Below are 27,730 nucleotides of genomic sequence, written 5' to 3'. Positions count from 1 at the left end.
TTTTTAGAAAGGAATGGAAATGTTTTATAGAGTATTTTCAAACAAATTGTAAACAAATCAAGACATTGGTAGGATTATTGTAAGAACCTGCGGCTTCAAAAATGTTTATGAGATAGATATGAGAATAGATGAATAAAATAATAAGTTAATTTGGAGTATGCAGGAAATGATGAAAATAAATGCAAAGAACCGCAGAAAGAGGGGGAAGAAGAGTCGAAGTTTGAAATGTTAGAACGATTGTTGAATAATTGTACATTTGTACATAAACAGAAATTATAAATTTAATTATATAAAAAAGAAAGTCACCATGTACTTTCACATATCTGATTCTCATTTCTACTTCAAATATTATCATTTTTAATGCATACATTTTCTCCTCTGCTTAACTTACAAAGAAGGCATCCATTAAAATTAACCAAGAGAAAATCTATTGTAACCTAGGGGTTGCTGAGGAAAGAGGATAGTGTAAAATATAATTACTACTGCACTTTTCAAAGAGAAAAGGATAATGTCTCATTTTGGCGTACTTTTATACATGGCACTCTTTCAACACTATCTAGCTTTTCCAGAGATAGACTCTTTGTTGATTTAGTTTAAAGCTGTTTTAAAGAACTTTTCCATTTAGTGCCATGCTAGGCTTTCAAAATGCAACATGTATTTTATTTATGAAAACCTTACAATAATTTGAAAAGTTGTAAGGCCTTTGCATTTTCATCATGCTGTATCATAGAATATGAGCCACAAGGAAAATCCTAAAGAAACATGCCAGTTGTACTGTGAAAGTAAAGGGAAAGGGAAGTCCCAGATTCTTTAATATGCACAACTGGGAATCCATACTGCCTTGGGAATCCTTCAGGATTTTAACAAACAGCATAAAATGGTCTGTATTTAGCAACAATATTTCACTAAAACCAATAAGCACATATTGTGCAAAACATTAAAAGTTGATTGGGCGTGAACCCTAAAACCTATTGATATTTCCCTGAAATATCAGTGTCATTTTGGTAAGAGATGTCGAGGTATTAAACGATCCCATTTTCTTCCTTTGGAACTGCAGTAGGATCAAGTCCATGTTGCTTCATTTGTACCGCAATATCAAAAAGGTAGTCATAACATTCACACCTAAAAGACAAAATGAAAAAAGTTGGCATCTTGCTATGTGATTTAGCACCAATTGTAGCAATATAAATTTTGTGTGTTTTTTCTTATACAACATTATCTTGGTAATGTCTTTCCTCACATTAGAAACGCAATCATAAATAGCAACAAGACCCGAATTAGTTTTTTAAAAATTATGCTTAGCTCCCAAGTCTGTGCTACGATCTGCAAAACATGCGAAGGCTTTTGAAAATATTTGCAAAAGGGAATTGTACTCCCAGGGATCTTCACTTTTGGGAATCTGAGTGTATGAGAGCTGTTCTCAGTATCTACATATATTAAAGGAAAGACACAGGTGAAGCAGAAGTGGCGATACCTTCACCTGAAAGCAACATGCATTCTCTAGTACATTCGGGAATGTAAAATCCAGTGATATTTGCTTGCAACAGCAGAGGGCTACCATTGTGCTTCTTCGTAGTTGTACTCACATAGTTGTACTCAGCTATGAGTGACTGCCAAAGAAGAAGAACTCACATTGTCTTGGCTTTTTCCCAAGTTTCTCCCCAAACATAGACTCCATGACGTCTGACCAGCACAGCACAGGAGTCTGGGTAGTCATCCATTGCCTGAGCCATTCTTTCCTTCAGGTCCTTCTCTTCAGGTGTGTTCTCGACAATAGGAACCACTAAGGTATCATCATACCTGAAAAGATGATGGAATTGGGACACGTGTTCCTTTTCAGGTTAGCATTGTGCTTCTGCTACCTGGAAAGGCTGGTCCAAAGCAATCTGGTTGGCATCCATCTGTCTCAGGAGACAATAGAAGAGTATGTCCCACTTTTCTGCCACAAAGTGATTAACAATGAATTAAAATCAGCAATGGCATCCCGTATACCCAGGGAAGAGCAATCCTTTCTACCCAGCTCTCCTGGTTAAGCTGGCCTCCTGCTGGCCATCAGTGGTACATGACCCCTTCCATCAGTTGAAGGTGCAGGAAGGCAGGAGGACCACTGCCGGGATGCCTAGCAGCAGCAGTCGCCAGTGGAAAGCCCCAATGCAGGGTGTTCTGGAGGTGGGGATTGACTGAGTCGGTCCCAGGTCTGCTGGATCCCAAGCCAGTGTCACTGTTGTCATGCAACAGCATTAAGCCTGAGCTGGGTCATATTACAATTCTCCCACCTTCTGCTCCACCAGCTGTGTGCAGCAGAGCTCTGGATGCTTGGTGGCCCTGCCACTCTGTAAAGGCTCCCCAGTGTGTGTGTGTATGCTGGATTGCAGCCTAAATCACGTAACACAATGACGACACCAGCACCATGTCACTGTGGTATTAGGAAGAGTTTGATCTAAAGCATAGAAGTGAATGAAAGAGGAACTAAATCATCAAAGAGATAGTGAACATCACAGCTTGTTTGTACTAAGGACTTTTTGAAACAAACGTTTCTTTGAAAACATCTCCCTATCTATGTTTCCATTGGTTCATCATGGAATTGGCACTCAGGAATGGTAGCGTTTGGGTGCACAGCATCAATGGGCACGACCAACCACATGACTTAAGGCAGCAACCATGCACCACACGCCTACCCAGGAACAAGTCCCACTGACACTTATTTCTGAGGAGAAATGCATAGGATTGCATTGCAAGTGTCAACAATTTCAAAGAAGTTGAAACTCTTCTTAACTTTGGCTAGACTCTATCAATTGTTCTGTATTTTGCATTTATTTGTCTTAAGCATTTACCAGCAACAATGGAACGTCAGTCTGCTGTGACAAACAGCACAATATTAATCTCTTGTTATTAATCACCAGCATATGGTAGGTGATGCTACACTGTTGGAACGGGTTATTACTGCAACGGACATAACACCCATGAATTGTAAAAAACAAAAGTCTGCTTATGCCACTGGTCATCCTAAAACACTAGAGAAGTCAATTCCAGAAGTTAATTGTGCAAAGATCAGACCACTTATCAGTTTCGTTGGGTCCTGAGTTCTTTCATTTTGAAGGGAGTGAGGAGAGAAAAATATCACGTGTATTCCAAGAATTGATGTTTTGTTCCCTTGTAATTGTTTGCTTAGAAGTCTTAGCAGATCATTCGTATTGTTCTATCATATTCTGAGAATCTCAACTGTGAGCAAGATGGAGCCTGTCCCTCCCTGGAATTTGCTCTATGAATACTAAAGTGGGATTAAGATAACCTGGCATTGTTTAAACCAAGTTAATTAAAACTGGCAGGGTACTAGCTACACACTGTTGGAACCATGACAAAAATAATAAATTAAACATGCCACAATTTATATGCTTGAACTTTGTTGTTCTAAAATAAGATATGACTCTAAGTATATCTCGCTCTTATATGTAAAGATGATTGGGCACCTCTCACTCACAGAAGTATCGTGATTCTTAGGATACTTTCACGTGATCTAGAAAGGTTAAATACAGTACATGTAAATTCAATCCGTCTTGATTACCAGAAAAAAAAAACCTCTGCAAAGGGAGTATTTGTATGTGTCCTCCATAGAAAGGGGGGGGGGGGGGAAGAGGCATTAGAAGTGAAAACCAGAGCAGCATAGTAGGCCCCTCTGCACTATACATTTAAAGCAGTATCAAACTACTTTAAACTGTTTGGGCTTCCCCCCAAAGAATCTTGGGAACTGTAGTCTGAAATATGGGGGTTATGGTGCTCAGAGTTGTTAGGAGGCCTCTATTCCCCTCACAGAGCTCCAATTTCCAGAGCAGTTTAACAATCAATCCCTTCCCCCCCCCCCCCAGGGAACTCTGGGAATTGTATCACTTTCAGGGGAACTGCAGTTCCCAAAATCACTTGGGTGAAGCCATGACTGTTTAAAGTGGTATAATACTGCTTTAAATGTATAGTGCCGATGGGGCTTTACAGTTCAACCATAACCACGTCCTCTCAGTAGTAATTCCTATTGAATTCAATGGGGCTTAGTCCCAGGTAAGTACGATTAGGACTGCAGGCGTACTTATTAATCAGAAAGTCCCAGTTTGAAACTTGACTCTACCATGTATGCGCTAGATGGCCTTAAAGCAAGCCACTCTCATGCTACTGCCCCACCCCCATCTGCAATATGGAAGTAATAATGCTGACTTCCCTTACAATGTTGTTGTAATGGGCACAACTAAATAATTATAGTTACAGTGTCAAAACGATCAAGCTACTGAACTAAGATATTTCATAAACTACCTACAAAGCTAGAATCTGGTATACAAAGTGACACAAGAAAGCCTAGTTACTAGGAAAACATAGGAGATAATTTTACACTAATGTGCAAGAAATGTGCTAGGTTGTTGAAAATGCAACAACTATAGGAATTTGGATTTGAAACAATATCTACCACCCCACTTTACCCAATTCTTCCAAGGATATCTGTAACAGTAACCTGGGATCTCAGGGATTCTGTGGAATTATTAGATAGCTCTACATCAGGGGTCGGCGATGTTTTTGTGTCTTGGGCCGGTTCATGGTCCTGCAGACGCCGCGGTGGGCCGGAGTGCGCGCACACATGCACAAGTATACTCTAGGAGTATAGCATCTAGATCAAGGGAAGTAATAGTGCCACTGTATTCTGCTCTGGTCAGACCTCACCTGGAGTACTGTGTCCAGTTCTGGGCACCACAGTTCAAGAAGGACACTGACAAACTGGAACGTGTCCAGACGAGGGCAACCAAAATGGTCAAAGGCCTGGAAACAATGCCTTATGAGGAACGGCTAAGGGAGCTGGGCATGTTTAGCCTGGAGAAGAGGAGGTTTAGGGGTGATATGATAGCCATGTTCAAATATATAAAAGGATGTCACATAGAGGAGGGAGAAAGGTTGTTTTCTGCTGCTCCAGAGAAGCGGGTACGGAGCAATGGATCCAAACTACAAGAAAGAAGATTCCACCTAAACATTAGGAAGAACTTCCTGACAGTAAGAGCTGTTCGACAGTGGAATTTGCTGCCAAGGAGTGTGGTGGAGTCTCCTTCTTTGGAGGTCTTTAAGCAGAGGCTTGACAACCATATGTCAGGAGTGCTCTGATGGTGTTTCCTGCTTGGCAGGGGGTTGGACTCGATGGCCCTTGTGGTCTCTTCCAACTCTTCTATGATTCTATGATTCTAAGTGCTATTTCTGGCTTCTTCCAGAGCAGAGGAAGTGGGTGCAGCTTCCCATTGGCTGCAGGAGCTTCCTGCAGCCAATGGGAAGCCAGCCAGCGTCACGGAAGGCAGTGCCCGCTCTGCTCCATACTGGTTTAGCACAGCGCACAGGAGCTGACTGAGCGGGTGGCGGGAATCCATGGGCTGGTTAAACGACCGCCATGGGCTGCTTGTGGCCCATGGGCCTTAGGTTGCCGACCCCGATCTACATCTACTAACATAGGTTTGTAAAGGCAGAAGAGGTGTCTTGTACAACAAAAGCCAATTTATGCCAGTTCAGCTCACATGTCCCACTGAGTTCAACAGAATTTGTGCCCTGCATAACCATCTATTGGACTGCAGACATATTTTCTGAGAAATTACCAGCAGAAGTTCTTTTTTTAAAGTGAAGTATTTGCACATTACACATAAAAACAGATTATCTGAAATATGAACAAGAGAGATTGTTCTGAAATCAGGGTAAACTATGACACGAGCCTGAAAACTTATCAAGGGGAAATTACCTGAAATAGCCTCCTGCTGTGCATTTCTTGATCCCTTTTATCATCTCCTGATGAGTAATTTTAAACTCTCTTCCAGGATAGAGAAGTGTAGCCATTACAGCAGCTTTGGAGTGCGTATGGATTACAGCTCCAGCTCCTACGAAAGCGAAAACTTAATGAAAAATATGACTCATACATCACTCTTCAATCGCAGCTCCTTTTTTTCTTGATATGTTCCTGGTATATAAACTTACGACCTACACCAAATATTTTTGCTAACACAGACAAGGTAAATTAAAAGACAAAACAACTCACTTCTTTAAATCAATGGAAAGCATGGCAGACTGCACTCAGTAATCCTCTGAGAAAATGTATGGGTTGCTTCAGTTTCACTAGCTCAGTGAAGCCAGCTTCTTACGCACCACAAAACAATGAAGGAGGCATCTGTACATTTTCCTATAAGCTTTTTATCAGAGATCAGCAAAACTTGTTTTTATTATTTTAACCCCCATTTGTAGCCAAGAGCGCAAGAGAATGTTCCACATATCCCAACATTGGCATTGAATATTAAGAAAACAGAAGAGTGTGTGTCAAAATGAGAGTAGTGGCAAATATTCAACAGGATCCACACCAGCAGTCAGTGTGGTGCTCCTGCCAATGTGACCACACTGCTCCAAGCTTGTCATCATCCAGTTCTGCCCCGTCCCTCCAGGTAAGTTGCAGTGACGCTGGAAGGGTGGGTTAACCCCACCACAACCTTTCTTAATAAAATTGTGTCTACATCTGTACCAATTTCCAATTGTTGTTGTTTAGTCGTGTCTGACTCCCATGGTCCAAAGCACAACAAGCACTCCTGTCTTCCACTGCCTCCCACAGTTTGGTCAAACTCATGTTAGTAGCTTCGAGAACACTGTCCAACCATCTCGTCCTCTGCCGTCCCCTTCTCCTTGTGCCCTCCATCTTTCCCAACATCAGGGTCTTTTCCAGGGAGTCTTCTCTTCTTATGAGGTGGCCAAAGTATTGGAGTCTCAGCTTCAGGATCTGTCTTTCCAGTGAGCACTCAGGGCTGATTTCCTTAAGAAAGCATAGGTTTGATCTTCTTGCAGTCCATGGGACTCTCAAGAGTCTCCTCCAGCACTCCAGGGACAAAAACCAGTTTCCAGTACTAATTACTAATACTAGCATGCAGCTACCAGCTAAGTAGCACAGGTGGGAAACAGAGGCAATATTCACAATTTCTAGTAATTTGTATTCCTTGGGGAACAAACTTAAAAGGAAGCAAATAACAATCTAGAAAATTATCTCTCTCTACTTGCACTTCAGCCACACTCTCCCCCTTTGGGTGTATTAATTACATTCAACACACACATCCCCAGAAGGCATACATTCTCAGAATGAAAATTCAAATGCCCTGTCAAGACTGAAATACCCCAAACCACTTCTTTTCTTTTCTCTCTCTCTAAGATTTGATTTGATTTAATAAAGAACCAGTCCTTTGAGTTTAACCTTTGAACTGGTCCTCCACCCATTCCATTCCAAAGGTGCCAAGCAACAATATGAACAGATTCTGATTTACTGGATCTCTTGTTAATCATGCTAGACATATTTTCAGGATTATACAGTCGTACCTTGGTTTTCGAACAGCTTAGATCCCCAATGTTTTGGCTCCTGAAAGTCGCAAACCTGGAAGTGACTGTTCCAGCTTGCGAACTATTTTTGGAAGCGAACTATTTTTGGAAGCCGAAATCAGAAGCTGTGATTTAGTTTTCGGACGTTTTGGAAGTCGAACGGACTTTTGGAACAGATTCCGTTTGACTTCCAAGGTATGACTGTAGTTCCACAGTCAAACATTTGTCTTATTTTGAACTGAGCTACAAAATTCAGCCTTCATCTCCCTGCATTCATTCCTACCAAGAGCACCCAGACCCCTGTCCACAGACACAGTATAAAACTTTTCTCCAAAACCTGTCTGCTTCCTTGTCTCCTCCTTCCCCAGCCTAAGTGGTAGACAGGTTCACTGATTTTGAACATTCTGCTACTCCTTTCCAAGTGCTCCTCCTCCTCCTCCTCATCGCTTTTAATGTCTTGCCACTGCTAATATGGGACGCGGGTGGTGCTGTGGGTAAAACCTCAGTGCCTAGGACTTGCCGAGCGCATGGTCAGCGGTTCGAATCCCCGTGGCGGGGTGAGCTCCCGTCTTTCGGTCCCAGCTCCTGCCCACCTAGCAGTTCGAAAGCACCCCTAAGTGCAAGTAGATAAATAGGTACCGCTTATAGCGGGAAGGTAAACGGCGTTTCCGTGTGCTGTGCTGGTGCTGGCTCGCCAGAGCAGCTTCGTCACGCTGGCTACGTGACCCGGAAGTGTCTCCGGACAGCGCTGGCCCCCGGCCTCTTAAGTGAGATGGGCACACAACCCTAGAGTCGGACACAACTGGCCCGTACGGGCAGGGGTACCTTTACCTTATTGCTAATATGGCAGCAACACGCCTCCTTCTGAAGAAGGGAAGGGGTATTTTCTCAAGGCACTGCGGGACAGGTGGCCTGGGAGAATGCCCGAGCTGCCACAATTCTGGGGTGGCTGGGAATTATTTAAGAGAGGATGTCTACTAACCCCCCAAAAAACACTGGAAAAGCATTCTCTGTAGCCACCTCTCCCAGGATGCCTCTCCGTCTTCCTCAGAATGAGTCAGAGAGGAGGGGAGGATAAGCTGCCAGCACATGAGCAGCAGCCAAACATTGAAAGGGGAATGGCCAGGTACTCATTCATTGTCCCACTGCTAGCTGAGGCAACTGGGCACCTCTGATTCTGCCACTTATGATTTCCCCCTCAGAAGACTAGTAAGTCAGCCATATTCTGTGCACATACAGAGAGGCTGAATTATTATTATCTTATAATAATAATAATTAATAATTTATACCCCACCCATCTGGCTGGGCTTCCCCAGCCACTCTGGGTGGCTCCCAACAGAATTAAAAGCACAATAAAACATCAGACATTAAAAAGTTCCCTAAACAGGGCTGCCTTCAGATGTCTTCTAAAAGTCAGATAGTTGTTTATTTCCTTGACATCTGATGGGATGGTGTTCCACAGGGCAGGCGCCACTACTGAGAAGGCCCTCTGCCTGGTTCCCTGTAACCTCACTTCTTGCAGGGAGGGAACCGCCAGAAGGCCCATATTAAAAATGTAGTAATTGTTACCCAAAAAGAGAGACTCGATTGGGGTACATATTTGTATTTGCCAAATGAAGCTTCTGTGAATCATTCCTTTTCAAAAAGCCATCAAAAGAGCTTTTTGTTATAAGGAGGCATATATATACTGTAAATGAAATCAACCAATCGGTAACAGAAAGATGCTTTAGCTGTTATAGCAATTACAGCAAGAATTGCATTGTACTGTTATAAAAGCATGTTCCAATTCTGCTGCAGTTTCAATTAAGAAATCTCCATTTTATAAGCAGAATACACTCGTGTTTACGAAGTGCTGACTTTTCAGTAACGCTGCTTGCTGCCTACCTCTCATGGTGTAAGCATTCATGAAGAGAGGCGTGCATTGACTCTTCTTTAGCTTCTTGTGTGGTGGGGGACCACTGATGTCCCGTTCTTCAATGTCACACACAAACATATCTTCAGGCTATAATGAAAGCATTTGGAGACACAGTTTGAGCATTTATGCACACCTACATTTCGACGAACTAAATTATAAAGGGTTCAAAGAACAGAGAAAGATTTGTTTAAAGTGCACTGTGAGCTGAAAAACCACTGAAACTTTTTTTTGGCTCTGCTTCGGAATTTAATAACTGTTTTCTGTTATGATTTTGTTTGATGCTTGGTTTTGCATTTTAATAAAACAAGGGGAAAAAACCCACTGGAGAAACTAGTTCTTGATAAAATACATTCAATATACTGTATTTTTCGCTCTATAACACGCACCCGACCATAACACGCACGTAGCTTTTAGAGGAGGAAAATCCGTAGGCATGCCACCCATAGGCATTCCCTCCATAACACGCACAGACATTTCCCCTTACTTTTTAGGAGGAAAAAAGTGAGTGTTATGGTGCAAAAAATACGGTAATTAGATTCTGAGGGGGTGCAGAAATGTGAGTGTGCAGTGAGTTGTTAAGGCATGGTGGAAGTGACCAGTTCCCTGTCCAGGATCAAACTCGGGGGGGGGGGGGGACCAGTTTATCCACCGCGAAGCAAAAGCTGGTTGATCCTTGTGTTCTTGGAATCCTTCCCCCCCCCCCCATAACCCTGGAGCAGTTTCACAGATGTTTTTAAGGCATCTTCCATTGACAAAAATAAAGTGAAAGTGCCCTTATAAAGTTTTGTGCTGCCTAAAGACAACCCAGAGAAAAATGTTGGGGGCGAGGAGAGAGAAAGTAAGGCAGATGACTGAGATCAGCATTTGACTAGCTGATAAATACTGTATTGGCCTGAATATGTCACACTATTTTCCAAATTCCGACCGTGAAAAGTTGAAGTGCGGCTTAAATTCGTGACCTTACAAAAATGGCCTTTTAGGACATCGCTGCTGAAACAGACATATGGTAAAACAGAACAAAAAAAATGTTTTCTTGCTGATTTGCAAGCTTGAGACTGTTGTGCAGTTAATTCTACTGTTGTCTACTGGGAGGCAGCGGGGCCAGGCAGTGGAGAAGATGCTTCTGTGAAGCTGCATGAGCAGAACCAAGGCACCATTTGCACCAGTGTGTCCGCACAGCACCTCTCTGTCTCTGCCACATCACCTCTCCCCTTCTTAGCAAACTGCAGTGGTGCTGGCGCCAGGTCAGGCGCATGATGCTGCCTTTCCTGAGAACATCATTTTTTAGTTGTTCCCTTTCTGGTGAACTAATTTATGATAATGTTAAGAAAACTGTATGACCAGTACTATATAGAAATGCACACCCTTACATATCACTGATTATATTTTATTTTTAACATTTTTTGTTGCTCGCCTTTAAGAAGTAAACTCCCCTAGGAAGTGCACTTTGTTCGTAATTACCACCATCTTAGCATGCTCGTTGGTTTTCAAAACTCTCTCTTTCAAAGGATTAGAGACAAACAAATGAAAGCTGAGACCGAGAGCCTCTGGAATCCATCTTTTGATTCTGGCACACGTACAAACAATCGCAGAAAAGACACAGAGCCCTTGTCAAATATTTACAGAGCAATCCTATATGCACATTTGTTCAGAAGTGAATTCCATTGCATTCAATGGGCTTGCACCCAGGTGAGTATAGGATTACAGCCTTCATTTGAAAATATACCTTAATATTTATTTCTCTAATGTTGCAGCAGAAACAGCCTATGATTTAATCTGTACTCCTACCTGGGAAGGAGCTCCACTGAACTCACTGGGGCCAACCTTTGAGTCGAAAAGTATAGAATTGCACTTAAGTTTTATTTTACCGATACATTCTTGGGGCACCTATGAGAATTCAATCTAGTAACTTTTTTTAAAAAAAACTGTATTGGTCATGCTTTCTGTTAATCACAACACAATATTCACAGATTGAGTTTCTATGCCAAAAAGACACAAAGATTTCCTTTAAAATCCAAATTATCACTTCCGGGTTGGCGCCATCGCCGAATGGCGGACTCCCTCCGAGCTCCGGAGGGAGTCTGCTCGGCAGGGGCTGGGTCCTACCGCACCGGCGATGCGGGGACCCTTAAAAACCACGGCCACGAGGGTCGTGGACATGGAGACTCGGCTGGCACCGCTAGCGCCCTCCCGACTCGTGAAGGAGCCTTTTTAAAGGCTAAGGATCGGGTGCCGGGGAGAAGCGTGGTGCTTTGAGTCCTCTGCTATCCCTGCCGAGCGCAGCCGCTTGCCATCCGGCGGAGAGCGCTGACTTCTTCTATTGAAAATTCGGACTTTTAGACAACAACCCGTGAGTAATTTGGAAACTGGGTTTAAAAGGAGGAAAAAAAGAATTTCTTTTTGAATTGGATACGAGCGGGGGGGGATCCAAAAAGGAAGTCAGTCCCCCCCCCTATTGTAAACCTTTCAAGACAAGGACGGGGCAACCAAGGTCCAAAAAGATTTGTATTGCTGATAAAAACTAAGAATTTCACGATGGGGAATTATAAGAACTGTGCTGGAGGATGAACTGAGGGAGAAGAAACGTAACCCCCCCCCCCCCCCTGGGAACCGGGGTGATTGAAGAGAGAGCCTGGTGAAAAGAGTCGGAGATTTTGACAGCTGTCAAAGTAGCTGTCAAAGTCGGAAAGCAGAGAGGATTTTATTATGAGAACTTTGCTGGCTAAATTTGCTATAATTTGCTACAATTTGTTAAAACTTGGATACAAAATGGTGAAAATATGGATAACAATCGGACTTTTGGACTAGAGAAGACAAAGTTATAACAATCCCCCTAGAGGAGTTTCGGGACATTACAAAGATGGTCGTAAGTGAAAAAAAACACCATTGGAATTTTACAGGACTGGTTATCTTCTGGGAAAGCTGCGAAACGGAAACAATATTTTGTCTACAGGGTGTTCAGCTAAAGGAGACAATAGAATTTTCTATTGAAGAAAGGAAGGGACTGAACGCAAGTTTTTGTTCCTGAATAATAATAATCCCTGCAGACTTACTAAGCTTCTGAATTAGAACGTTTCAGCAGCGGAACAAGAGGAAACTGGACTACAATTTGGAAAGAACAATGGGGGGAGTTTTATTACAGATCTGAAGTTAAGTGTTCTAAAAATGTTTATGAAAGGGAAAAAAAAAAAAAAAGAAAAGAAAAAACCAGCAAGGAGTCGGGGGAAATAGGTGATTTATGGATTGTAAGAATCCCAGGCGGATAACATGGTTTGGTGGTCAGGGGGAAATTAAACCGGGGACAGGGGGGGAGAACTATAATCCAAAGGCTTGTTAACTTCTTTTTTTTTGAACTAGCTTTGTCTTATCTATTATACTCTTTATTTCTTATCTCTGATACTTTTATTATGTGGGGAGTTTTTATTATTAAAAAAAGGGAAATTGTGGAACGAAAATGGGGTGGGCCTTGGGAAAGAAATTTTTTGTGTTTTATTAAGGGTATTGACGTGGAGTGCAGAAATTTTAAATTCGAATAATGGTTTAACAAATTAAGTTTTTAATTAGAACTGAGAGCTTGTGGAGCCAACAATATGAAAAAGGAATATGGTAGGGGTGGGGGAAGGGGGGAGTCCCAGAAAGCGGATATATGAAAATAAGGATATATGAAAATATGTAAATTCTTGCTTTCTGTATTTTCTTTTTTTTTGAAAATTTTAATAAATATTATTTAAAAAAAAAAAAAAATAAAATCCAAATTATCGAGTTCTGACATCTGACTCATTTTGTCAGAAGTCTTTTTTATTTAAGTGTTTATTTAAGTATTAATTAGGAAGATTAAGTTTTTTTATGCATGTAAATCTGCTTTTTCTTTTCTTTTTTTCTGTATTTTCTTCTTTTCTTTTTTCTTAATTCTTTTTTCTTTAATTTTCTTTTTGTAGTATGAGATTGTAAATTCTTTGTATATGTGTGTAATTTAAATTAATAAAGATTATTTAAAAAATAATAATCCAATTTTTCATTATGGTATACAACAGGCACGTCCAACATCCAACAGGTTGTGATCCATCATCCAATATCAAAAACTGGCAGTGAGCTACCACACTCTTCCATCGTCATTCTTCAACTTAAACATATTATATTTAGCTGGGGAAACCCAGCCAGACAGGCGGGGTATAAATAATAAATTATGATAATGATAATGATAATGATAACAAATTATTACCCCCATGCTAGCCCCCTCCCAAGGCCATTGGTGCACACGGGAAGCCAACACGCCCTGAAATGTCCAATTCCCCCTTTACCGGATGGAAGAGCTCTGTAGGGAAGGGGGCAGTGGCTTACTTTCAAACAAATGTATCTAGGCTGGAGCTGGAAAGGTGGAGAAAGTTCAGCATCCATGCAGAACTAGGAGGGAGAGCAGCTTACTTTTGAGTAAACGCAGCTAGGCTGGAGCTGGAAAGTTCCACATCCATGCAGAACTAGGAGGGAGAGAGTTTTCTTTCCATGGGAACCGGTGGGAGGGGGGAGAGGGAGGAGAAACGTCATGGTCTCTCTCTCACAAGCTGCCCTTCCCTCGGCTCCCTTTCCTGGCTAGCCAGCTGACTGGGAGCCTCCACAGCTGCAGCCCGTGCAGAGCCCCGTGTGCCCCATTTTTGCCTCCCTCCCCAGGGCGGAGGCTTGTTGGGGGTGGAGGCAGGTGTCTCGTGCCTTTCCGGGCCAGCCAGCTGACTGGGCATCAGGCAAAGACGGCGGCCCAGCAGGGGGCTTGAGGTGGCCGCGATCAACCAAAATCCTTGCGTGGTCCCTGAGTCGATCGCGATACAACATACAGGCCCAATTGCACAAACCTATTTTCATCATATTAAGCACTGTTTCTTCCCAGCTTTGCAGACTGCTCCAGCATTCCGGGGTGGTAGAAGGAGAAGCCCCTTCAACCAGCCTCTAAGGTCAAGAGAAACAGTGCTGTACAGAGCCAATTTCTTGATTTATTCTTAGTGGCTATTCCTGCTTGGCCACTGGACAAAAGCAATGCTCCTAATCAGTCCTGCTATTGTTAGGCTCTTCTAACCCAATATGAAGCCAAAGGGTAAGGCAGGCAGCCCACGCTTGTTCCTAACAGTAGCTCACAGCAGCAATGGCATTAATGGCAAGTAGAACCCTCCAATGCCATTTGTGAAATAAACTTGGCTGCACAAAAGAAAATAAACCATCTCCCTTTACCACTCCCGAGTGTCTGAGGGGTGAGGCGGCAGGAACAAAGGACCAATAAATGGAAAGGAAAAGAGGATAAATAAATGGACATACATGCATGTAGGGTGGATCACAATTTAATTCACTAGTCAGTAAGACTTGATTTAAATCTTCTTCTTTTTTTACAGAAAAGCTCATTCTCACTGGTATAATCTTAATATTTACATCTAGAGAAAGGTTTCATATTTGGGATAGTAAATTTTCAGAGTACATTTTACAGTTATATCAAAAATTACTGATTTGGTTATACTAGTAGAAATAGATAAACAGATAATTATGAAATTATTGTGAGGTTTAATAAATTAACTGTTTATATTTGGACAACTTTTCTGCTGTATTTTATTGGAAGGAGAAAAATATTCATTTCCTTAATAACAATTTAAGCAATTTATTTAACTAAAACAATAACATTATAGCAGATGTATCCATGTTTGTTAACTGATGTGGTTAAACATTTTTTTTAAATAAAAAAACTTAGACTAAGTTTTAGCACACATGAAAAACTTAAAACAAATCCTTATTTGTTGATGAATAGCCTTTGGACCATAATGTAACTTAAATAGAAAACTATCTTTAGAAAGATTTTTCCTCCAAAAGCATTTTATTTTAAAAATCCAATTTAAATTTTAAAAACTCTGATTTAAATTTTAAAAATCTGATTTAAATTAAAAAACCAATTTTTATTTTTTTTTAATTTTAAAATCATTGCTTTTTATTCACCCTGCATGCATGTCTTGGTTATGTGGCTTCAATAAGTTTCTCTCCAATACAGAGAAACTCATTTTGGCTGTCCAATAGGAAGTGCAACCCTTCCATACAGGCAAAAGGGCTCCCCAGAGTGAGAAGATCCAAGCAAACTATCACCTCTCTCTTGCAGACAAGGAACACTGCAATCTATCTGGCCCATTCATCCAGGCTGCCTCCTTAGTTTTTTCTTTAGCCAAAGATACCTTAATGCCACCATTCAAGGCTGTTCCAAAATTAGCCTGTTTAGGCCAGAGCTAATTAGAAAATGAAGCTTTTGAGTTTTCTTCCTGTGTGTGTTTAAATATGTCTGTGGCTGCAATCCTATACATATTTACTAGGGTGTAACTCAGCCAGAGTTCCTTATGAGTAAGCATGGACGGGATAAATCTTCAGATTAGTTTTCAAGGAAGATTATCAGAGGTAGAAATGCTAACTGTACCTACCTGAATTCTTTCTTTTTGGACACCAGAGGGAGCAATATATATCTCATTGCTAGAGGGGGAAATCAAGATCGGTTTAGCTGTAGACACAAAGTAGCATGAAGCATATGGCTTCATTTACCAACAACAGAACATACAGCAATTCCTCCCATCACAACATGATCTGCATCTGACAGCAGTGCTTAAGCTACTGCCACAGGCTTAGCTAGCCCTAGAACACCCGACATTATTATAGCTTAGAGGTGTTATTGCTTGCCGTTGCCCTTAAAGCTCTTCATAGCTGTGATTATGCAGGGCACGCTATGAGACAAAGAAATCCCTTTTGATTTGCAGGGGAATAAACATCTATACTGCCGTAGGAATGCCACACTGTCAAGTTAACCAAGGCTGCAATTCTAAGGAAGCCGAAGTAGAAGAAAATCCTTCTGAAGCCAAGGGGACTTGATACACAAATAAAGGGGTTTAGGACTAAAGGGTGAAACATAAGCTGTATGCTTTGTTCTTTCTTACTAGTTGTTCATATTTTACTGTGTTTAGCGTACGCCACGATTTAGGGAGGAGGAGCGGGATTGTAAATGATTTCAAATAAATATAGATGTTTTTAAAAACTATTGCACAAATCTGTTTGTGGGCAAAAGAGAAAGTGAGGCAACGTCTGCACGAATAACCGTTGCCTTTAATAATATTGGAGTAATACGGAGCTCTGGAGCTCTTACTTGGAATTTTGCAGAGCAGAGACACCTAGTGGTTAATTGGCCAGGTTATGCACAGCTGATATTTGAAGACATACCAATAAGGTACCATTATTAATTGAATGTTAAAGGGAGGTGGGTGGGTGCACATTTATGAAGAAGATTCAATTTGATCACTCAACTGGCAAGGATTTGCAGTCAAACTAAAAAGAACACTATATATCTGTTAGGAATACAGTGGTACCTCCGGTTGCGAATGGGATCCATTCCGGAGGTCCAGCCGGATCCCGAGGTTTTCGCAACCTGAGGATCACTGTTATACGCATGCACACGGCGGTAGACCACTTCTGTGCATGCGCACATGGTGAAACACTCCCGGGTTTGCCACTTTCGCAACCTGAAGTTTACGTTTCCCAAGGGTAACGTAACACGGGGTGCTACTGTACAGTGGTACCTCGGGTTAAGAACTTAATTCGTTCTGGAGGTCCTGAAACTGTTCTTAACCTGAGGTACTATTATAGCTAGTGGGGCCTCCCGCTGCCGCTGCGCCGCCACTGTGCGATTTCTCACCCCGAAGCAAAGTTCTTAACCCGAGGTACTATTTCTAGGTTAGTGAAGTCTGTAACCTGAAGCGTCTGTAACCCGAGGTACCACTGTACTAAGAATGAACATGGTATCTTGCATAGAATTGTCAGCAAAGAAAACACAGTGCTTTTTGAAATATATACAATGAGTTTATAAGGCATATATACAGTGAGTATATAAGGCAGCAGCCTCAAGTCACGGATTAACTTTTGTGACACAGGAGCCATTTTCAGTTTAGATGAAAGATTAAGGCTGCAATTGTTACCCCCTGATCAGAAGTGCTGGTGGGGGTTAGGATTAGGTGGCAGTGTCCCTCAGCTGGGCTCTACGAGGGGAATTTCGTTGTGGCCACAGTATGGCCCCAAAATGGGGTGTGGAGTTGGGCAGGACAGCTGTGCATATGGCAAGCAAAAAAACCAAACACATCTACACAAACAGCACTTCCTCTACCTTTTGCCATGGTGGACAGGAACCAGCAGGGTTTCAGGTGAGGCAAAGGATATGCCACTCTGCACCTCCCTGGACCCTCTTGGGATTGTCCTGCATGCCAACCTCTTTGCTAAGGCTTTTACACATTTGCAATAAAATTAAGTAAGGATAATTTTAAAATGTCAGCATTTGAAACTGACATTGCACTGTGTTCATGCGAATGCTATCCTGGCCTTAAGAATAATTTAGCCTTTATTAAGTGGAGAAGTTATACTATATTATTATGTTAAAAAAAAATCAATGGGATTTATTTCTGCGTCATGTGTTTTTGTTTTGAGAGCCGTTACTTTATGGTTTTCACTACAACAGGCCTTCTGCTTCCTCTGTCTCCAGCCCCGAGATGAATACAAGTGGTACTCTCCCATTTATCCCTCCAAAATTCTTTCTATAACCCAAGACACTGACTTCAGTCATCCTGCTGTCCAATCTAGCCTGTTTTCTAAAACCTCTCTTGCTCTTTAGGGGTATTGGAGTCTTACTTCTGTTGCCATTGCTACTTCTACTTTTATTTATCATCTAGATTCACCTTCTTCTCCAAGCATGCAGTACAGTGGTACCTCAGGTTAAGTACTTAATTCGTTCCGAAGGTCTGTACTTAACCTGAAACTGTTCTTAACCTGAAGCACCACTTTAGCTAATGGGGCCTCCTGCTGCTGCTGCACCGCTGGAGCACGATTTCTGTTCTCATCCTGAAGCAAAGTTCTTAACCTGAAGCACTATTTCTGGGTTAGCGGAGTCTGTAACCTGAAGCGTATGTCACCTGAAGCGTATGTAACCCGAGATACCACTGTACTGGCTATACAGAAAGAGGGAAATGGCAATTATCATTGGAAAACTCTTTTTTGGAACAGCTCAAGATCCACCTGCTTGAATCCACATGTGACTCCAAGGCTAGAAATTGGCAGCTCTTGTGGCAAAACCCTTCACAGTGTAACTAATATGTCTTTATCCAGACACACATACTGTATATCTTTATGCCAACAGATTGCAAGTTTTTCCTTTTCCCACCACTAAGTGGAGCTAGGTATCCACAAATGCAAATATCCAGAGCAACTCGGAAATAAGCCAAACATTTCATGTACATGTTTCTTTAGAAAATCTATTTAGAGTACTGCACCTGCACAAAATCATTCACTTTATGTTCTGCTGTCAGCTGGAGGAAATTATTTATATTCTGCTCAGAGAGTCTGAGGACTTACTTGCTTAAGATATACAAGAATGACAGCTTTCTTATCCGGGGCCCATAAAGTTCTTAAGCCGCTGTATTGCACGTAAGTAGCCTTCTTTGACAATGGTATAAGGCCACTCTAATGAAGTTCCAATTGTCTACTTCTTTTCAACATCTATCATGTTTTATCTTTCACTTTCCCTCCACTTATGCTGATCTGTGCCTAAGTGGGTATTAGTTTAAAACAACCACCACTAAACACTCACCCGTGCTTCATGCTGATTCCACCACCAGTCCCTGTAACCCATCCTAAGTGATAAAACTGGCGGCAGAGCTCTGGGATCAAATTCCTTGGATGCACATTCTCCTACGGAAGAAACAAAAAGAAAAGGCACATTTTAAAATGGTTTATTTGCTTTTTAAATGAAAGCTGCAATATTTATCTGATTCCTTGATTAAAATGTGATTCCATCTGATCAGCAACCGCCCCCTTTGAAGTTGTTTTAAATAGAAATACTTAGAAATATTGCTATTTTGAACAGATTTCTGCTCTTCTCTCTCAGTCAAGGGGGATTGCTTCTTCCTGCTGTAACACACGAATCTCTAAAAACAAAGAGTATGCTTTTTCTTCAGCATTATGGTTTGTGTATATGCAAATTTGATGACTCAAAACGCGCACAATAAATTCACTGAGATTTGTTTAAGTGGGTGGCAGCTGTTATATAAAGTCCATATAGCATGGGTGACTAAATTATCTATCTCACATTTAAGATTTTGCTAAGCTAGAACTCCCATCAGCTCCAGCGAGCATCCCACGGATGATGGGAGTTGTAGTTCAGCAGCATCAAGAGGATAAAAGGTTCCCACACATGGGCTCTATCCTTTTGGTCAGTGGTAGACAACATGGCAACCTCCAGATGTTGAACTACAATTCCCATCAGCTCAAGGCAGCATGGTCAAGAGTCAAGGAAGATAGCACTTGGGAGTTTAGCAATTTCTGCAGGACCACAGATGAGCCATCTCTGCAACCAAGTAAGCCTGCAACGTACGTGGGGGATCATGCCTAAAGCCAAAATTGTGTATAGTCATAACATACTGGGTTCAATGGTGGTGAGAATGCCAAAGTCATTTTTTCCAGAACTTTGCCCCCTTTCCATTTTGTTTAACTGCCGTGCACATAGGTTACTGGCTTACCGTATATCATTTTACTTTCTGCAGAAGCGTCACCTACCCTTCCATACTATCCATATAAACTGTGCACTAGGACTATGAATGAATCAGGCCACACATAAGCCATAAGCATCGTGGCACAAGCATCCAGGAGTCCATTGTGATTTCTGTGCAGAATGGGGACCTGTTTGACCTGGGATAGTCCTGTCCCATGCTTCTAGGAGGGCCCTGACCCCAGTTGCTTTTTCTAAATAGCACAATTTTCACTGTTTGCAGCTATGGAGGGTGGGGTACATGCTTTTAGACACTTGGCTATGGTTGACCAACAGACTTTTCAGGTCCAGTCCAATGCAGAATCTGCCCAGCAGTGGAAAGGGCTGCACAAAAAGCATTTGCTCATGTGCATATGGTGAAGACCAGTGTTCCTTCTGGTTCCCTTGCACAGCATTGCTTGACACCTTTAGATATTATGGGTACCCGTGGGTTCAATACCCATCTCTGCAGTGGTTTCAAGCAAAAACATGAAGGTTTCCTGTACCTGTGATATATTGTGCACAAGGCTATCACAGTAGTGTCCATTGACTTTTATGTACAGCTTTAAAACATCTGCTTCTAATATAGCTTCCGAAGTTGCACAGTCGACTGTGCTTCTTTTTTTAATATTTCACTCAAACTGAGACTCTATATATTTTCTTAAAGGATGAGCAACTACAAGATTCCCTAAATATTTACATTTAAATTGAAGGGAAAAATAAATTAGATTTCTGCAACTCGTTCAGCTTGATAAACGGTCATCAGTAACAGACATTGAAAGATAACTTTCAAATGGAGTTTCATGAAATTACTATTAACAACTGCAATTTGTCATTCTTCATTTACCACATTTTAGCAGATGCCAAGCAAACACTCCAGGGCACCTTCACAGTTGATGTAAACTGGAGTATCTGTCCTGAATGCAATGCAGCCATGCAGGTTTACACCAGTTAATGCTGCAAATCATTACTAATCCCAAATCTGCTATGAAATCAAAGTCCTTTGAAACCTTTCATATTATTATTATATGCTAGTCTAGCTATTATACACACTATTTGCTGCAAAGAAAAATGATATACATTTGCATAAGCTGGGTGTAAGCTTCATCTCAGTAGAACACCTTCTAGTACGAGCTTCAACTTATGGTATGTATCAGCGTAATGACAAACATTTGCAAAAGGATTCACCAAGGATTTACAGAATTACTGTTAAGCCAACATGACTGAAGTATATTGATGGCAGGGTGGGGGAGATTGCTACTTTTCTCTAACATTTCAAATGAAGTGAATCATTTATCCGACATGAACTTGAAATTGTTGTTTTTAAAATACAGATAAATCTGGCATGTACAGTGGTACCTCTGGATGCGAACGGGATCCGTTCCAGAGCCCCGTTCGCATCCTGAGCAGAACGCAACCCGTGTCTGCACGTCTCGCTGCTTCTGTGCATGCGCGTGACATCATTTTGAGTATCTGCGCATGTGGCGAAACCCGGAAGTAACCCATTCCATTACTTCCGGGTTGCCGCAGAATGCAACCTAAAAACGCTCAGCCTGAAGCGTCTTTAACTCGAGGTATGAAGGCTGATCGCCGAAGAATTGATGCTTTCGAATTATGGTGCTGGAGGAGACTCTTGAGAGTCCCATGGACTGCAAGAAGATCAAACCTATCCATTCTGAAGGAAATCAGCCCTGAGTGCTCACTGGAAGGACAGATAGTGAAGCTGAGACTCCAATACTTTGGCCACCTCATGAGAAGAGAAGACTCCCTGGAAAAGACCCTGATGTTGGGAAAGATGGCGGGCACAAGGAGAAGGGGACCACAGAGGACGAGATGGTTGGATAGTGTTCTCGAAGCTACCAGCATGAGTTTGACCAAACTGCGGGAGGCAGTGGAAGACAGGAGTGCCTGGTGTGCCCTGTTCCATGGGGTCATGAAGAGTCGGACACGACTAAACAACAACATGACTGTATTCCAAAATACGCACTAGGTTGTTAGTGAAGGCAGGTCCACGCAGTCATGAGCCAGGCTGACTGTGTGAATAGCAGTTTTAGTCCCTCTCCCCACTGTGCATCCACAACTGCCTTCATTCACACACCTGTGTGAAGGTATTCTCCATTTTACCATCTGTTGCCTCCAACTCAACCATTTCACCTTCCTGTTCTGGCAATCCTATATTCATATTGTTCTCCAAAATCACTGTGTGCTCTTTAATTCCACTTCCCATTTCATCCTTCTCTGGTCCACTTTCATCAATCCTAGCTCTGATCTCTTTTAACTGCTCATCAAACAATTGCTAAAGGATGCCAACAGTCAATGGAATGTCCAACAGAGTATTTACCATACTGAATGTTCCTGTTAACAATTCAGTCTCAATCTTAAGATCTTCAATCTCCCGTCTCCACTTTAAGATCTTCACAGTGTTATCTCTTATCAGAACACATTCCTTTCCCACAAAGCAAATATGAAGTAACAAAATTACTTTTGATTTCAAGGCAACACTTTCACGGGGAAAATGGAGAATTAAAAATTCTTAGCACTCAGAACTCACTTTATCATAAAACTTTCTTGGTTCAAACAGTTAGAACATCCCCCCCCCCCGCTTGCTTTCAGCCCTTTAATGATCAACTCTTCTTAAAGCCATAAAGTAGCTCAAACACCAAATGTAAATTTCAACCAGCAGACAGAAACATCTTTCTCATTTGTAAATTTTAACAGTCACAGAGATATTTAGAAAAAAGGCAGACTTGCAGCCCCTATAGCCTCCAGGGCTCCTGAGTGGCTTTTGGGCAACATGTTGATTCCTCCATTCTAAGTTGCTCACCCCCACCCAGATTCCCAGGTACTGACAGCTTCTTGGTCTCCCGGTGTAGAAAAAGGCTTTTTCAGAGCATCAGAAGTTATTAACATGTTCACTCTTATCTCCAGAGTGAATTTTGATAGCCAAGATTTATGTCCTGGCTATCATCAGTCACCATGTAATTATCTCGGTCGGCAACTTGCCAACAGAAAACGTTCAGTCTGCCATGTTCATCCCCTGGAAATCCTCCATTTCTCATAAAACTAGAACCCAGAGCCATCCAATTAAGTTGAATGGTGGAAGATTCAGGACAGACAAAAGGAATTCCTTATTACACATTTGCTACTACAAGAGGTATTGATGGCTACTAACTTGGGTGGTTTTAAAAAAAGAATAACATCAACAGTACAGTGGAACCTCGGGTTGCGAATGTGATCCGTGCGGGAGGCACGTTCGCAACCCGTTCCGGTACTTCCAGGTTTGGCACGGTGTGCAACCCGAAATCACGTAACCTGAAGCGTCTGTAACCCGAGGTACCACTGTATGGCTATTAAAGACTACTAGCAATGATGGCAATGTTCTGTCTTAACTTGGAGACAGTATGCCTCTGCATACCAGTTGCTGGAGGAAACCATTGGAAAGAGCCCTGTTGCACTCAGTTTCTGTTTACGGACTTTCCATAGGTATTTGGCCACTGCAAGAACAGGATGCTGGACTAGATGGGTCTTTGATTTCCAACTTAATAATAGGGAAGTGAGTTCAATACTGACTGGCATAAACCAGCTGAATGCCACGTTTCTGAAAATACAGTGGTGCCTCGCAAGACGAAATTAATTCGTTCCGCGAGTTTTTTCGTCTTGCGGTTTTTTTCGTCTTGCGAAGCATGGTGTCGGAAAAGTTTTGGAAAAGCTTCAAAAATCACCAAAGTCTTCAAAAACCTCAAAAAAAGCTACCACACCGTGTGCTATGAGTTGCTCCTCGAAGTCAAGTCGCAACTGTATTAACAGTTTTAAGAAAAAGGAAACAAACTTGCAAGACGTTTCCGTCTTGTGAAGCAAGCCCATAGGGAAAATCGTCTTGCGAAGCAACTCAAAAAACCAAAAACCCTTTCGTTTTGCGAGTTTTCCGTCTTGCGAGGCATTCATCTTGCGAGGTACCACTGTATGCTCTCATATGGAAGGAGTGTAGCTCAGTGCTTTAAACATGAGAAAAATCACCTGTGGAAGTGAACATTGCACGATCTGAAGCAGTCCTTGAACCAACAAATATTATGGAATGTGTTAGCTTAAAAGTTGGCAAGTAATTTTCTTTGTCCATCAGACACCCGCCCCATTTCATTTCTACCACGATTCCCAAACGAGCAAATTTCCATTTAATATAATGGTGTGAAGAACGGTCATATTCCTTTTCTAAAAATAGCAACCATAAAACCTTTAATTAGTCAGTTTTGTACAAAATGTATCAAAATAATTCACATGATATATAATTTTGTTGTTTTATTTTTGGAAGGAGATGAATTACATCTTAATTATAGAGAAGAACTTATAAACTAATATAGTCAGAGCTTCTGCAATTTTCAAAATTCCAAAATAGAATTTGAGCTCTTCTCATTTCAGTTCCTTTATTACAAGAATTAGAAGCATTAATAAACTGAGGAAGCAACAATAGATGAGGCAGCTGTGCTGATAACCTTAGTAATTTAAGTGCACAAAATGATACATATGTAAGAAGTAGTGTCAGACAACTCTCCCCCACAACATGATTTGCAGTAATCCTTTAAAACTAGATTAATTAAACAGCTAGTTTCCCAGGGGAATTGACAGTGGCATTATCATGTTTGAAGGGCCATGGTGATTCCTGGCACCCTACAGTTATGTTTCCCCTCTGCTGAAACCACAGTGTCTCCCCACTGCCACTGCTCCCCTGCTTGCCTGGATACTCGCTGGCTTGCTCTTTAGCCATCTATTCTCTCTTCTGAGGATAGGGTATAGACAGTAACAGCCTGGATAGCCCACTGCTGATTTGGAACTGGAGACCAAAGGAAGTGGAGCAGTAAGTAGGCTTCCCACTTCCTGTCAATATTTGCAAAATGGGCAGCAGACAGCCTTAAACAGAAGAACGAATGAGACTTTCTGGCCTTTGAGGTATAAGTATAAAAGTTGGGGTGGGAACTAATGCTATCAGCTTGGGGGCTACCCATAAGGTAGCAGGAATCAGAGAATAGGAATAAATGTTGAGATATAGTGGAGTCTCCCAAGGATTGATATTGGGACCTGTGCTTCTTAACTTGTTCATAAACATTTTAGAATTAGGAGTGAGCAGTGAGATTGCCAGGTTTGCTGATGAGACTAAACTGTTCAGGACCATTAAAAGAGATTGTGAAGAGCTCCAAAAGGTCCATCTGCAGCCATTTGGGTGGGTACATTGGGGAGTTCTTTGGTGGTTGGGCTCCCAGGCAGAACTGAACTGAAATGACAGATCTCACACTCTCTCTTGTTGATTTCACCAAACCAATGGGTCCTTTCACTGATTATGAAAGTGGTAAAACTTTTATTTCTTTACACATTGAAATTACTCATTCTGTCAAAGTTCTGACCATCTTGGATCTTAAATATAAAGCTAGAAGATTACTGCAGCTCAGTTCTATGCTGACTAATAATAATAATAATAATAATAATTAATAATAATAATAATGATAATTTATTATTTATACCCCGCCCATCTGGCTGGGTTTCCCCAGCCACTCTGGGCAGCTTCCAGCAAAACACTAAAATACAATAACGTATTAAACATTAAAAGCTTCCCTAAACAGGGCTGCCTTCAGATGTCTTCTAAAAGTTTGGTAGTTATTTTTCTATTTAACATCTGATGGGAGGGCGTTCCACAGGGTGGGTGCCACTACTAAGAAGACCCTCTGCCTGGCTCTCTGTAACGTGGCTTCTCGTAGCAAGGGAACCGCCAGAAGGCCCTCGGCGCTGGACCTCAGTGTCCGGGCAGAACGATGGAGGTGGAAACGCTCCTTCAGGTATACTGGACCGAGGCCATTTAGGGCTTTAAAGGTCAGCACCAACACTTTGAATTGTGCTCGGAAACGTACTGGGGGCCAGTGTAGGTCTTTCAAGACCGGTGTGGTCTCAGCGGCCGCTCCCAGTCACTAGTCTAGCTGCCGCATTCTGGATTAGTTGTAGTTTCCAGGTCACCTTCAAAGGTAGCCCCACATAGAGCGCATTGCAGTAATCCAAGCGAGAGATAACTAGAGCATGCAGCACTCTGGCGAGACAGTCTGTGGGCAGGTAGGGTCTCAACTCTCAGCTCAACTCTCTCAAATAGTACTCAGAACGCTATTCAAATTAAAAATGAACAAGAAAATTAGTAAGTATTGACAAATAAAAGCATTAAAGCTCATAAAGCTGTACACTTACAATTTGTAATACAGCTAGATACGTGTGTGTAAATATACTTATTAAGTTAACTGAATTTAAGCCTAGTTTCCAGTGGCTACCCAAATGTTGTAATCCAAAAGCCACTCCGCCCCAGAATAAGAAGCAATGTAAACAGCAACTGTATGTTGATTAGTAGGCACTTCAAAAATAGATATTAATATAGGTATTGTGTTAATCTTTGATGTGGGCACATTTGCCAAGTAAACTCCACCCAATTTTAAAATGCATTATACAGGCGCATATGGAAAACAAGATCTTAAAATAACTTCAATAATTAAGCAGTGTTTTAAGAAGTACTCCCCAACAGAGCAAGATTAGTGACTTGCTACAGGCCACATAGTAAGCTTCATAGCCAAGAAGAAATTAGATCCTGGATAAGAGTTGACTCCAGAAAGTGGCAATGTCACTTTTATTTACCCCGTAAGGACTCAAGATTGGGAAGAAGCTCCCTGTCCTGCCTGTGCCAGCATTCTCATTTTGCACAGAATCCAGGATGCAGAACTAGGGAATTATTGTTTTCATGCTCTATTCCTCTGGGTCAGGCATAGGCAAACTTGGCCCGCCAGATGTTTTGGGACTACAACTCCCATCATCCCTAGCTAACAGGACCAGTGGTCAGAGATTATGGGAGTTGTAGTCCCAAAACATCTGGCGGGCTGAGTTTGCCTATGTCTGCTCTGGGTTATTGGTCTTCATCTGGTGGCTGGGACCCACTACCAAGTCACAGCCTGATCAAAGGTGGGTGCAGGTCCAACAGCAGCATTACTACTATACAAATATATAGGAAATGTGAGAGGATGGGGGAGGTCTTCAAATACATGTTTGGATGAAAGCTGTGTCTAAGTCTGAAAAAGTAGGAGACTGCTGCTCTAGGTGAAAGGGGGTATTGGTGGTGCTTTATCAGTGCTGGCATACATTTAAAAAATCCAGTCTGATTCCCATCACTGGTAAAAACTGAAGGCACAGTTGGATCCTACAGTTCCTTGCATTTGCTGGTTATCAGCTACTCCTGATTTCTGCCCCTGACTCTTTCAACAGCTATGACAGCCAGACGTGATGAAGCCTCCCTCTCCGTTTTCTCCTTTCCTTGCTGACATGGCTTCTGTCGATATGCACAGTATTATTAATAATAACAGCAATCTTTGCATCATGCTTCCCAGCCTGTAAATGAAAACTTTTCATCTGCTGAATTTTAGGTTTTCCCCCAAACAGTGTCTTCTCGTTTTACAAAGAGAAGTTCCCCTAGGAAGGTGAGCAGCTTAGCCTTGCTCCGGCGGGCGATCTTCCCTGCTACACCGGGGACCCTCGGCGACTGAACCTGGTCCCTCCCCTCCCACCGGGAGGCCCCTGTCTTCTGCGTGAGGGGAGAGGGAAAGAGAGAGAGGCTGGAGCTGCTCGGCTCTGCTCTTTACCTCGGCTTTCTCCAGGCCCTTCCTGCAAGGACAGCCACAATCGCCTCGCTGCTGCTGCTGCTTTTCAGCCATCTCGCTGCACGCGAGGATGAGAAAAGGCCCCGCGCAGGGAGGAGCTTGGCTGAGCCGCCGGCAAAAGGGGGCGGCTGCCCTCCAGGCCGGCGGCGGTGAGTCCTTATGTCCTTCAACCCTATCACCTCAACCCCGACGAGCCACAACAACAAA

At 42.2% G+C, this 27,730-nt stretch overlaps 1 protein-coding gene across 1 annotated transcript; it reads right to left on the bottom strand.

Annotated features, from left to right (window-relative positions):
- APIP (APAF1 interacting protein) lies at positions 1-27,651 on the bottom strand. The gene is made up of 7 exons (XM_080984193.1): positions 27,506-27,651; positions 18,915-19,015; positions 15,718-15,766; positions 9,247-9,364; positions 5,756-5,891; positions 1,633-1,800; positions 1-1,122 (listed from the first exon to the last, which is right to left on the bottom strand). Exons 1-7 carry the CDS (start codon positions 27,575-27,577, stop codon positions 1,023-1,025), a joined length of 744 nt encoding a protein of 247 aa, XP_080840319.1. The 5' UTR covers positions 27,578-27,651; the 3' UTR covers positions 1-1,022.
- Positions 27,652-27,730: the final 79 nt, after the last annotated feature.

Source organism: Podarcis pityusensis, assembly GCF_964106645.2.
Source record: "Podarcis pityusensis genome assembly, chromosome: 1".
Taxonomy (NCBI): domain Eukaryota; kingdom Metazoa; phylum Chordata; class Lepidosauria; order Squamata; family Lacertidae; genus Podarcis; species Podarcis pityusensis.
This window is presented reverse-complemented; position numbering and strand designations above follow the sequence as displayed.

Bases quoted from the DNA above. Each gene is read 5' to 3' on its own strand.
- APIP (XM_080984193.1), bottom strand. From the start codon at position 27,577: ATGGCTGAAAAGCAGCAGCAGCAGCGAGGCGATTGTGGCTGTCCTTGC. The intron at 19,016-27,505 runs GTAAAGAGCAGA...TTTCTTCCGTAG, and splicing joins AGGGCCTGGAGAAAGCCGAG to GAGAATGTGCATCCAAGGAA. The intron at 1,801-5,755 runs GTAATTTCCCCT...TCATCTTTTCAG, and splicing joins ACAGCAGGAGGCTATTTCAG to GTATGATGATACCTTAGTGG.